General features: G+C 35.4%; 1 protein-coding gene across 1 annotated transcript in view; it reads right to left on the bottom strand.

The window, feature by feature from the left end:
* Positions 1-12,457: 12,457 nt before the first annotated feature.
* LOC147606319 (uncharacterized) overlaps positions 12,458-14,113 on the bottom strand; it is a 48,091-nt gene continuing 46,435 nt past the window's right edge. Inside the window, exon 4 of the mRNA XM_086791738.1 lies at positions 12,458-12,998. Coding sequence (XP_086647864.1) covers positions 12,545-12,998 — 454 coding nt within the window. The 3' untranslated portion in view covers positions 12,458-12,544. The remainder of the gene's footprint in view (positions 12,999-14,113) is intronic.

The raw sequence follows: 14,113 nt of genomic DNA, 5'->3' as shown, positions 1-14,113 counted from the left end.
ATCAAAAAAAGAATCTTAGTCGAAGCTCAATCATGTATGGCTTACATGTCAGAAGATTAAGGTTAAAAGAGTAAAAATACCTGGAAAGTTACATCCTTTCCACATTTCACAAATGAAGTGAAAATGTGTAAGCATGGAATTTATCACTAGTCTATCACCAGTACATGCAGGCTATGAATAGTGGTAGATAGGTTGACTACATTCACGCATCCAATTCCAGTAAAGAAAAACTTTATAACATTGGATATTGCCAAAGTATTTCTGTGTGAACTATTTCAACTTCACAAATTGCCTTGTAGAATTGTCAGTGTGACAAAGGTGCCAAATTCACTTCTCGATTTTGTACATCTTTCTTTAAAGAAATAGTAGGGACTTCACTTGACCTTAGCACAACCTATCACCTTAAATTAGATGGTGAGACAGAGAGAGTCAACAGTCAAGTTATTAAGACACCCTCAGAGACTTCTCTGGCTTTCTGTGATGACTGCAGCCAAAGACATGGTTGAATTATCTTCATCTAGTGGAATTTGCCTATAATACTGATCATTGTATTAGTATAAGCTCATTTAAGGCATTGTATGGGCAAGAATGTCTTACACCCTTGAATTGTTGAGATCCATTGATCAGAATGGAGGCCTCATAGCATGCTGAATGAGATGGATCATTAGATGCAGTCCATAAAGAAAGATATCAAAGCTGCTCAAGACAGGCAAAAGTAGTATGCCGATCCAAATAGATCTTCTAAAGAATTTGATAAAGGAGGTATGGTGTTTCTTCGTGTTTGACCTAAGAGAAGTTCTCTCTCCCTGGGAAAGTACAAGAAGTTATCACCAAGGTATTATGAACCATATGTCATTACTCAAAGGATTAGGGAGCATGTTTATGAACTTCTTCTTTCTTCACGTCTTCAAATCCATAATGTCTTTCATGTCAGCTTATTAAAGAATTATATCCTAGATCCTAGTCACACCTTAGAGGACGATCAAGTAACTAAGCTAGTTTAAGGTCAAATAGAGTTGGAACCTAAGGAAGTTCTGGATGTTATAGAAAACCCTCCAAGGAACATGATATTGGGAGAGTATTTAATCAAGTGGTGGTTCTTTCTAATAGAAAATGCTACCATAGAAGAAGGACGTAATCTAAGACTAACCCTAGTTGATGAGATGAGTACATCTTAATTCTTTAAGTGGGGGAGAATGTAAGATCCCTCTCTATAAATGCAAAAAATCATTAAACTATGTGTTGTGTTCGAAAGAGAGAAAATGGGAATAATGTTGTGTTCTATGATAATAAAGATGTGAATACTTCTCAAAGATTTTTAAGACCAATGCTATATTCCCTATTGTACATCTTTAAGGGTGGCATAAGTGATGCGGTTAGGTGACCAAGAGTCCTTGGACTATCACCTGTTAAAATTGGTAAAATTGGACAAGGAAAGACTAATGGCTCTCCAAATTCTACAGGCTATGTAGAGGCATCGAAAAGAATGGTATGATCATCACCATATGAAAATTTGTACATTTAAAGAAGGAGATTTAGTATTGGTTTATGATAGTAGGTTTTATAAGTTTCTAGGTAAGCTAAAAGATAGATGGTTAGGACCTTTTAGGGTAATATAAGTCTTTGATAATGGTCCCTTAAGTATACATGATTCATGAACCTTTTAGAATTAATGGGTTAAGGGTTAAATCTTATGTAGTTTGAGATTAATGTGGTAATTAAAATGCTAATTTAAGGATATTAAAAGTAAAGGAGAGCATAGTATAGGGATTCATGGTTTTAATTTATGAGGTTTTCTATGTGGTGTTTGAAATGGGAGGAGCAAATATTTTTGATGGATTTCACGTAGACAGACACGAGGACATTTAAAGAAGGAGATTTAAAGAAGGATTTCACGTGGACAGACACGAGTACATTTAAAGAAGGAGATTTAGTATTGGTTTATGATAGTAGGTATTATAAGTTTCTAGGTAAGCTAAAAAATAGATGGTTAGGACCTTTTAGGGTAATATAAGTATTTGATAATGGTCCCTTAAGTATACATGATTCATGAACCTTTTAGAATTAATGGGTTAAGGGTTAAATCTTATCTAGTTTGAGATTAATGTGGTAATTAAAATGCTAATTTAAGGATATTAAAAGTAGAGGAGAGCATAGTATAGGGATTCATAGTTTTAATTTATAAGGTTTTCTATGTGGTGTTTGAAATGGGAGGAGCAAATATTTTTGATGGATTTCACGTGGACAGACACGAGTACACGAGTGTTGGGGACAAGGATAGTGAGTAGAGTTTTCACCAGACATTTCAGCATACCATCACTTCATGGTCATTCTTGATATCTTTATGCTCAAGTGAGGTGAGATCTATTGTCACAGACATCTTTTGTAGTTTTATTTTATTTTTAGTTCCATCATATTACACCTAGTGATGTGTGATCATAGAATGTTCAATGTAGCATCTTTCTTATGCTAGTTGTGTCACATGTATTTTAAGAGATATGGTACTTGCCTTGTTAGAGCACTATTAGGGATAACTCCTCAGAGACATGATGAGGAAAGTGTTTTCTCCCTAGTAGGAGGTCCTTTTTAGATGAGGATTGAGGGTCTAGAGAGTTAGAGGCTGAACATTGGAGGCCCCCTTCTTTTTACGAGATATTATTACCTCCTGCTTGTCTTTTTTCGACTAGAGTGCTAGATGAGACCGATAGTATTAGTGGGGGTCGGTGTATTTAGAGAATTTACCTATAGTATCTATGGCTTTTTATAGCTTTGAGATAGTGGAGCCCTTGAGTGAGAATGACCTTATGTATTCCTTTGGGCTCTAGGGTGATTGGGAGTGAGAGATTGTAACATTTGGGCTCTAGGGTGATGAGGAGTGAGAGATTGTAGCATTCATGAACATGTTAGAGGAATATGAGGTTATAGAGAAGGACTTTAGTGAGAGTTCTAGTGTTTTAGATATGTTTGAGAGTGAGTTAATACATTGATGGAGTCTTTAGATTTTAGTTTCTTTCTTTGTTAGGTGTGATAGTTATAGGGTAGTGTTTGGTGTGATAGTTTCTTTGTTAGGTGTAATAGTTATAGGGTAGTGTTTGGTGTGATAGTTTCTTTGTTAGGTGTGATAGTTATAGGGTAGTGTTTGGTTGTTTTTCTTTCTTATTATCCAATGTTTTAAAAAATATTAAAACCAATATTTTTTAAAAAATAGAGTAGGATGATCTTATTATCCTATGTAGTATTGGAGAATATGAGAGCAGGTAATGCAACGTCAAGAACTTGGAAGTTGTGGTATACAAAAGATGGGTTAAAGATTTTAACGAACGAACGATCATGTGTATTCAAACCTTAATTGTTGTTTGTCGTGTTAAAGTGCTATTTAAAAAATGAATGGTTAAAGAGTGTGTGAGTGTACATGGGGGGGGAAGACTGAATAAAATGTGCGAGTGAGAGGAAGTGTGGATAATTGTTGACAAGGGCATAATTTGTTTACATTCCCTAATAGTTTGCTAGTTATATGAATTCTAAAGCTTGACCTTTCTTAGGAATTGAGTAGTTCTAGCGATATGTCAAGGGAGTATGCCAAGCTACGTAAGTCATGTCTTGATTGGGACTATCTTTGGACTTTATATTCTAGCTTTATAAATACATGTGAGTAGAAGGAGAACGACCTTTTAGAAAACACACACACACGAAAAACGACCAAGAAGATAACCATTGCCATGTGATATTCTTAGTAAGTTTCTAAGAACAACCTTGGCAGTGACGTTGAGGCCTGGAGCCGACACCTTGGTTTTCCTTGGGGTGGGACCTTGTGTCTGTTTATATTATAATTTAAAAAAATTGTATTAATAAAAAGTTGAGGTAAAAATCATTACTGTATTCTAGGAGGTTTTTTGTGGTTTTTAGATTCTCTATGGAGGAGGTCTTTAAGCCATTGCCTTGGTCTCCATGGGGTGGTACCTTAAGTATTTTTTTTTAAAATGTGATGTGGCAGAGGGGAGTTTCACAAAGTTAAATACCAGTGAGAGAAATAATAAATAATTTTTAGAAGTCTAATTACGTAGTAATCTTAATTGTGGAATTAGAATATATAGTTTAGAGATTAGTTCTAGGACGAAATATTGTGCTAGAGACTAAGGTCATAATTGTAGACATGTTCGTGAGTAGTGCTTAAGTATGAGGTGAATCTACCTTGGTTTTTAAAGAGGGTTAGTTCTAATTTTTTTCTTATTAGGCATGCCTGTATGGATATTGGCCTAATTATGCAAATTTAACCCTGTCATTTCGGTGAGGAAGTGATAATGATTAATGAATGCATGTTTAAATGAGGTGTTTCTAAAGTTTAGTTTCATTTTGGATATCTCATTAATGATAGTTTGGTGCTCGTGGAGGAAAAAAGGAGAGAGGGAGAGCTGATCTTGAGGAGTTTGGGTGCATGAGAGCTTGCTTGCTTTTGTTGATCTTCAACCTATTATCTATCATGAATAGCCTTCATATATTCATTCTCTTTCATGAATTCTCTCATCTTAGGGTAATTAAGGGGTGATTAGTGATTAGAGAGAGAGGATTTTCTCATTGGATGCAAATGGAGCAAAGAAAGATGAAGTTCAGACCCTAGGACGCTTGGCAACGCATTTGCGAACAACCATGTAACTAAAGTTAAAGAATTCTTGAGGTGTTCCTCCATAATTACACAAGAAATGAATATAAGTAGTGAATATTAAGAGATCTTAAGGTAATCATTCATAATTATGCAAGAAATGAACATAACTAGTGAATTTTAAGAGATCTTAAGGTAATCCTTCATAATTATGCAAGAAATGACCATAATTAGTGAATATTAAGAAATCTAATGAAAGATTGAATAACAAAGCTAGATCATATTAAGAATGATTGAATACATGCTCTGTATCTCAACGTAAGCATGATTAGAGGCTTAATTAATCAACTTTATTAAGTCTGGCTACATATCAATTAACAAAGGAAGTGTATGTTTTAATCATGATCTTTGACATGCTATTCAAAAGAGAGAAATAACACGGTTAAAAAGCTTATTTTTTATTTTTCATAATTAGAGATAAATTTTAAGAATACACTATTTTTTTATAATTCTTTCAAGAAACATATTTACTTGATGAAATCAATGATGAGGAATGGATCAAATGTGTGTTTTAGTGTGGTTGGTTAGAACCGTATTAAGAGAGCTATTTAAGAGTAATTCTTGGCTAGTTAGAACCCTATTTTAAAATAGCTATTTAAGAGTAGAGTATTCTTAAATAGCTAGAGAAAGGGTAATTACATCGTAATTATGGTCTAGTTGCTTCCAAATGTTTCATTTACATGTAGTCCAAAGAACTATCTTTAATTAAATTACTCCTCACATACATTTAATAGAACTCCCCGATTTTCTTTTAGGATAATGCTTAAACACGTAGGGAGGACACAACCACTTTCAGATATCAGTCTCCAGGAGCTTCCACATGCTCCCCACTATTTAAACCAAAGGCAATTACTCTTCCTTAATGGGAAAAAGTATAGTGAGAAGATCGAGGGATCCTCGTACTACGAACCTACTTACAAATAACCACTCCTAGTCTACCATAAACTCTATCCTAAACGGATCTCAATAAAGCTCTATCACTTATATTTCCCTAGCATAATCAGTTACACAATCATTCAAGCACTAGGAATAACCCCATGCTACTCAAATGATAACACATTTTATTTCAATATCATGTATAACATTTATTTCATGAAGCACATATATAAAGAACACATTATTTAACACTTGTACTTCAGTCACACACTCTTTATGTTAAAACAAACACCTTTCTTTTTTAGTCATACATATATTCTCACTAGATATTCAATTATTAGACCTTAAATATTCCTTAGTTTATGACCATTTTACAAAGCAATCACCTCCAAACAAAATCCATTCAACCTAATATTTCTAAGGTTAAAAGAACACATAAAATAAGCAACTTCACTTCACAAAGCACTCCCAATTCCTTCTCTATTTTCAACTAATTACCCACTACGAATTCCTTCATTAAGGCCACTTTACAATGGAAGTATACTTTAGACTCATTATTTCAGGAATTTCTTTTACACAAATATTTGTCACAAAAAATAAAGATTAGTTTTTTCCAAATTATCCCCAAGTGCTCTTTCCATACCGATTTATTAATTTTCCAAAGACACTAAAAAATAAAGAAAAATAAAAAATATTTATTAAAAAGTTATCTAAATTTTTAAATCATCACACTGTACTTTCATGTCAAGAAAATATATCTTTAAATTTTTTATTATTAAAATTTATTCATTAATTTTTTTTTTACTTTTCTTATTTCTAGCTTCTAAAATTACTATAAAAATATTAAAATAACAAAATAAACTTTCATCATTGACTCTCGAAAAATTTTAAACAAAACCACATTTAAGCACACATTTGATTCATTCTTTATCACAGATTTCATCAATTAAGTGTGTTTCTTGAAATAATTATCAAAAAATAGTGTATTTTGATCATTCATCTTTAATTATAGCAAATGATTCTAATAATTACAAAAAAAAACACATGCAACTAGAATTAATTAAGTTGGTTAATTAATCATGTTTAATTTGAGATGCAAAGCATGAATTCAATCATTCTTAGTATAATCTAACTCTGTTATTCAGTACTCATTAAATCATGCATTAGATTACCTCAAGAATTCTTCAACTTTGGTTGCATAGTTGATAGCGAATGCATTGCCAAGCCTCCTAGGGTCTGAACTTCATCTTCTTTGCTCCATTTGCATCCATTGAGAAAATTCTCTCTCCCTAATCACTAATCACCCCTTAATTATACTAATATAAGAGATTTCATGATATAGAATGAATAGATTAAGGCTAATGATGATAGATAATAGGTTGAAGATTAGCAAGCAAGCCCTCATGTAGCCAAACTCCTCAAGACCATCTCCCTCTCTCCATTTTTCCTCCATGCCTCCTTTCTTGGCAATAACATCCCAAATTCACATGAAATGATAAGTCTCTTCATATTTACTCATGCCTTTTTACATCTCCTATGTTCAGGCAGCCCAAATTTGGTCCTAAATTCTAAAAATAGATTATAAATGATATATCTATGTGCTCCCACTAGCTCCCCATAAATTCTAGATCTCGGCACATGACTCAGCAACATATGTAGTGTCAACCCATAAATTATAAATTGATAAAATATTGGTTCCTCCGTACATCAAATTTACTAATAATGACTAGTACACTCTTACATAGGTTTAAAATTCTATGTTTGGGAAATCCCCAATAATTTTAAAAATAGTTAATTTTTTTGCTCAAAATAGACTATTTACCACTAAAAATAAGCTTTAAAATAACCAATTGAAAGCCATAAATCAGGATTATATGAAGGATTTTGTTCTAGACTTCTTTGATGATAGCTTGATCTATTCTAAAAATGATGCCAACCATGAGAAACATGTGCCTAACTTTTAGAGACCCTCAGGAAGTACAAACTTTCGGTTAAAGAAGAGTAATTTTACCTTCTTTACTAATTTGTATTGAATATTTAGGGTCCATAGTATCAAAGGATGGAATTTCAGTTAACTCGGCAAAGGTGCAAGAGCTATTATTGATTGGCCAGAGCTAAAGCTAATAAAGGAAGTTAGGGGATATTTAGTTTTAACATGATGGTATTATATTTTTATCCACCAATATGCCAAGATTTCTCCTCCCTTAACTGCACTTCTCAAGAAGGATACTCCATTTTTCGAAGGACCAGAGCACCTTTGATAATTAAAGGTTGTGTTAGTAACAAATCCTTTTCTTACCAAAGTTTGGCAAGCCTTTTGAAGTAATCATTGATTATGCCATTGGATTTAGTATTGTGGAGTTTTACTGCAGGCAGACACCCTATAGAATATGAATCCCAAAAGTTGAGGCCACACGAGAGAAATTATGTTTTCCATGGCTTAGAGCTGCTTGTAGTAGTGCATGCTTTAAAGCTTTGGCCACGTTATCTTCTTGGGTAGAAATTCACTTTAGTAAATTGTGATCATAAGAGCTTAGAGTGGATATTCACTCAGAGTGATCTCAATATAAGGCAAAGAAGATGGATGCATACTCTCCAAGAGTTAAACATTGAGATTAAGTGTAGATCAGGGAAGGAAACATGGTCGCAAATGTGATTTAGCAAATCCCTTACCTGCTACTGAAATCATGGGAAAATTTGGATTAGATTAATTATTTGTCCTTATCATTGCATTACTTAAGCAGGAGCAAGATATCCCAGGAGATGAATAAACTTCAAGAATACAGGTCAGAAGATGACTACTTGTACTTCAACAATTGTTCTCAAAAGAAGGAGATTTGAAGAGAAGAATATTGAGTGAGGCTTATGACAGCCCCATAGTAGTAGGACACCCTGTATGTAAAGACTTACATATCAATAAAGAAAAGTTTCTTTTAGCCCAGACTCCGGATGTATTGCAGTGAGTCCATCAATGCTTAACATGCCAAAAGGTCAAGGCCAAAAGAGTAAAATTACCAAGAAAGTTGCATCCCTTTGGACATCCCATTTATGCACTCATAATTAGTTTGGCTTTTTGAAGAAAACAAGGAGAGTGTTACGAGGACTAGTTTTAGTTCATTGGCTTTGATGTGGCGTACTCCCATTGGCAAGAGAGCCGCACTAAAGCTAGTCTACAAGTAAATACAATCTCAACCACCCACCTAAAAAATAACTCACACCCACCACCTCAAAGAAGAACACAAGAAAAGTGTTTTGAATGACTAGTTTTAGTTCACTTTCTCTTATATGGCTCACCCCTATTGGTAAAAAGCAATATGTTTATTCTACAACTAAATGCAATCTTCCAACATGTCATTTTTGGCATTGGAGGTGGCCTGAATGAAAGTAATATAACATGACTTTGCAAAAAACCACCATAAACCACAAACCACAAACCACTCACCTCATCATCAACCATAAAAGGAATATAACATGACTTCACAAATAGTAACCATAAACCATAACCACTCTTACTTGAAAGTGTTTTATCATCATAGAGATGGACCAAGATTTAAGGGGTCATTATTGTTTGGCATTACCTCTTGACCAAGATTTAAGGGTGACATTAGGGGCATGAGTATGGTAAAGGGCACACATGACTTTTGGGTGGACAATGATTTAGCTAGTAATATAGTCTTGTATAGTCTTCGCAAAAACATAAACCATAAAAACTTTTAGAGTTAAATAAGGAAGAAAGAATACAAAACAAATGGTGTATGTAGTGAGTTCATGCCTCCACACTAAATAGCAGACCCTTTGGTAATCCATGAAGCTCACATTATAATATCACAATAGAGATGACCAAGTGAGGATTTTTTGTCCTTGTGGACCCCTAAATCTCCATGCTAAAATTTTCACAACATGAATGACAATATGTAATCATTGTCAACCATTGTGCACTCTTCCAAAGCCATCATAAAGTTAATTAACTCCTTGAATCTCTTGTCAAAGTATTTAGGGTTCAGAGTAAGTGTTGTTTGCAAACCCCCTCATATGCACGCTACTGACATTAACCTTTAAGAGTGCCATATTGTCAAAGCCTATATTCCCTCTTTTTTGAATGTTCTCTAATTTTACTAAGATTGAGAATAAAATGGAAGACTAAAATAAATGACCAAGTAGAAATGAAACAAAGAAGAACAATGACAATTGAAATCAATTAACAATTTTTTTATGCTAGGGGTTTGAGAAGGCGAAAACAAAATAGAAATAGCTCATGTGACAAGGATATACCTCTTTCTTTATCTCAACTAGAAAGCAATGATGTTTGCTACTCTGAACCAAGTCTAACTACCTTGTTCCCATTGAGGAGTCTATTAAAGCCTCTAAGTTGTGCCCTTATGTTATGTATACAAATCTTTTTTGAACTATGGATACACACCCTCACCTCTCAATTAATCCACCAGGAGTAATTTCCAATCTCCAACTTGGATAATCCCTAGTTCTAGTAAGGTTGCCTAAAATTTTAAAAGTATATAGAATCAACAAACATTGTTTTCAACCCATACCATACATTTCGAGAAAGTAAGAATGGATTGCTTAACATTCTTTTCATACTTACTTTTTGTCTTTTTACTAATGAAATTCCAACAACTTGGAGATCCCCTTCTTAAGTAAATAGAAAGTGTATGTAATTCCAAGTTACATAAATTAGGTATAATGTTCATTACTAAGGCATCACACAACAATGCATTATGGCTCATTAACATATAGAGAACCCACTTGGCAATCTACGTACTCTCTCTTAGGCATCATGTGTCTTGAGATTATATATCATTTTGGATTCATGATGTAATCATTATCGGAGATCTTTATGAAATTTGTCCACTTTAAGACCTCTTTACCTTTCAACCATAGAAAGATGATTTGAGTTATGTAGCAAAAAATTTATGGCAAGATAAAATCAAATGCTTAAGTTGATTCAATCCATTTATTAAGAGAACAAGACTATATTTGAAACATCATAAATTTGGAGATGGAACATTCTCACAAAATTGCCTTGATTTTCTAAACTCATCTTGCATTACTTGCAGTATAGGCTATCATTAGATACTGCACATCTTCTCTTCACCAATATAGTATCTAGTACAATCGTTCTCAATCAAGTTCAAGGTGAAAAAAGCAATTGACATGACATTTGAAACATGCCATGCTTGTGTGCAACTCCATATAGCAAACATTTTAAAACATGTAGATTGGTATAACTCTCCAACTTAAGAAAAATGCATTGGTTGAGCTATGCACTGCAAATTTGATATTGTGATGGATGAATGAATGTGCCAAAGGTGTATTCACATCGGGAACAATCCAACAACATACATAAATTACTTGGATAGGTTTCGCACCTTCAAAAATATAACCTAAGATCACTTTGTACTAAAATATAACCTAAAATAACTTTGTACTGAAATAACCTAAGATCACTTTATACAACACATAATCGTCGATCATTGAATCAACATATGTTCATCAATCCAAGCAGAATGAAATCACATATTATGTGCTTTACAAGAGACACAAGTCACATACCTCGATAGAAAACAAAATAATGGCGGCTTATTTTGTATAAATTAAAATTGTAGATATCAAATAATAGTTGCTTCTTCAATAATGATACTAAATCTATGTGTGCAAAAGTTTGGCGTTTCGAATACATAATTAAATTGTGTGTATGTTGAAGCCGTGTTTTTGTGGGTGAGAAAGATGTTTTGGACTTTAGGATTGAACATAATTTTGAGATAAGTTGGCCTTGTATAGCAACATTTAAGGCTTACAGCATGCTGTTAGGCGTATTATTAATCTCACCATAGAAATCTATGAAAAGCCAATTATTTATTGGACTGAGCACGTTGTGTTGCAAGAAGCAGCAGAGGCACGCACTTCCTGCCCGTTGGCCCACAGCACTTTGGCTGAGATAGGATAATTGGTTCTTCAAATGGAGCACCGCCTTAGGAAAGCCCCTAATGAGCATGAAAGTTGCAGATGTCTTATTAGCCTGCTTCACTGATTGGAACCTCCAGCTGGTTGCCTGGCAGGTTTCAAGATGAATTGTTTTTCTCTGGACGATTCTCCATCACAAACTTCCCACCCGGTACCGGTTAGACAACCATGCTCCCCCTCAAAGACATAATGTCCATCATCACAAATTTTAGAACACACACATCATATGCATGCACGTGTGTGTGTGTGTGTGTGTGTTATTGCGTGTGCGCGCGTTAGTGTGTGTGTGTTATGTAGGTACTTCAGAAAAGAGACTAATTTCTCCATGTCGATTTTGATGAATATATAAAACTTGTTAAAGTGGTTGCGTAAATATCTTTCTATATGCACATTGGAGTTCTAGGACCTAACCACGTTGGGTTTTACTTGTTGCAAGAGATGACTAGATGATTTTGAAGAGTTTAAGTATGGGAGTGGGAACCTCAAAGAGTCCTAGCTTGATGCAGTTCATTGGCAATGCTCCATTAATGATAGTCTCACAAGGGATTGGGTATACGTGAAGAGGACACATATGTCTAAGCTGGTAGAGCTCTAGCCAAGGTTGCATGCTTTCCAACTCAAAGAGTGGCTTACTATGGATTCAATTTGGGTCACCAGGCAGTGAGGCACTAGCCATACCCTGAAATGTCCTTGTTGTTGTTGCTTTTGATGGATCTGTGTTTCAAGGTTTTGTTTGACAAGTACTTGGTCACACTCAGTGAAGAGTTAATCTTATCAAGAACTCTAGGTTAGAAAATTTACCAGCTTAGGAGTGTTTCACCTAGGGCAATGCTTGACTGGAAGGCCTCTATTGGCCCCTATGAGCTTTTACTTCTTTTACAAGAAAGCACTTGCTGAATTAAGAAGAAAAGCCTAGAAATGCTTTACTCAATTCACAACAAATAAAAACAATAGGAGCCAATCTATTGACAGCAATAGTACATTTCAGATTCACAGAAGATCCATCGGTAAATGCCATGGTTGATGCACTTACAGATCAATAAGGAAACCAAACAACTCTTCAGAAACTGTGTCAGGATACTCTTCTTGTGGAAGCAAGGCACCCTCTACTTCTACATACTTGGACACCCCCTTGGCACCATTCAAGGATTCCATCTCTGCTTTTGATCGCCTTGGAGCTTTAGTGGCTGCTAGCACTACTATGGGCACTTTCCCTTCCAGATCTGCAAAAAGAGACAAAAACTCCTCTCTTGTTTTCACAGGGTCCAGCATCCCCGTCAAAAAGGCTGCAGGAGCAAACCTTGCACCTTCACGCTTTGTCAGTGCAAGCCTTCTCTCTAGCAAGGAAGGAGTTACATTATCAGGATCTGCATAAACATGAGAAAGGTACTGCTCCCGAATGTTCTTGGGGCTGCTCACCATAAAATTATACATCATCCAGCCAACTCCAGGAGCTTGAAGAGAGTTTCGTAACATACTATACCTGCCAAATTAAGAAGAAGAACGCAAAATTAGATTTATTTTACATTCTAGTAACATGGTTGAATACAACTAACACTTTCCATGAGTTCTATACTGCAGACATCCTAATATTTGTTCATGTGTGCAGTCCCCAGCCCTCTCCACACTCTGCGAGCTGCAAAGAATTCCCTGCCTCCCATAGGTGCCATCCCACATCCTGCAGTCAGACCACACCGATAGGCCTTGCCCTCCTTCAATCCTCCAAGCCCTGTCCTTAGGCTATCCATCACTGCTAGCTCCTCCCTTCAGCAAAGTGACACCGCGAAGCGATTCCTACTAACCAAACTAGTACTTGACAGAGGAAAGGCTCCAATTGATAACCTTATGAAATTAACACCTGCAGTTTCCGTGTTAGAGAAAAGCATGAGCCTTGGCGTGTCCACAATTCCAAATTCAGACCCACCTTTTCTCTATGCGTGCATGCAATTTATTAAGTCCGTAGGCTCCAAGACAGCCTACCTTGCTTCGTGTCAAAGCCTCTTGTAATGGAATGAAGATGAGCTGAGTAACGTCAAGTTACAAACTGTATCAAGCTTAAAGCTTTTCCAAAAGCTTCAAACTTGTCTCTTGGAAGAGCCTTAGTAAAGCTATATTCCACGTTATCCTGAGCTGGACATCTCTTGGAAGAGCCTTAGTAAAGCTGTATTCCACGTTATCCAGAGCTGGACAATAGATGAGGTTGATGTCGCCTGCACGAAGTCTCTCTCGCATAGCGATAATGAACTTCTATGTGCTTTGTACATGCATGAGCAACGGCAATAGCACTCTCACTATTTGTGAGAATAGGTACTGCACCACTTTGACTATTCTCCATGTCTGTCAACAATCTCTTCAACCATATGCATTCTGAAGATTGCTCTGTACTCATGTTAACCACATTGGCTAACATTACCCCAAACACGAAGCAACACCTTTGAGCCATATTTTTTGTACCGCACAATGCGCTTCATGTAAAATGATTATGGGAAATTTCTAAGCTTACGACTCGTGTAATGAGAGTAATGTTAAGACCCTTGCATTCTTCCTCTTCTTCTACCTATCTTGCAAATCGGTCATCTTTGACACCACTGCTGGGGA

The sequence above is a fragment of the Cibotium barometz genome, chromosome 57, assembly GCF_041138505.1.
Source record: "Cibotium barometz isolate CiBa-2024 chromosome 57, ASM4113850v1, whole genome shotgun sequence".
Classification (NCBI taxonomy): Eukaryota; Viridiplantae; Streptophyta; class Polypodiopsida; order Cyatheales; family Cibotiaceae; genus Cibotium; species Cibotium barometz.
Note: the sequence above shows the minus strand (reverse complement) of the source record. Positions and strands in the feature narration are given on the sequence as shown.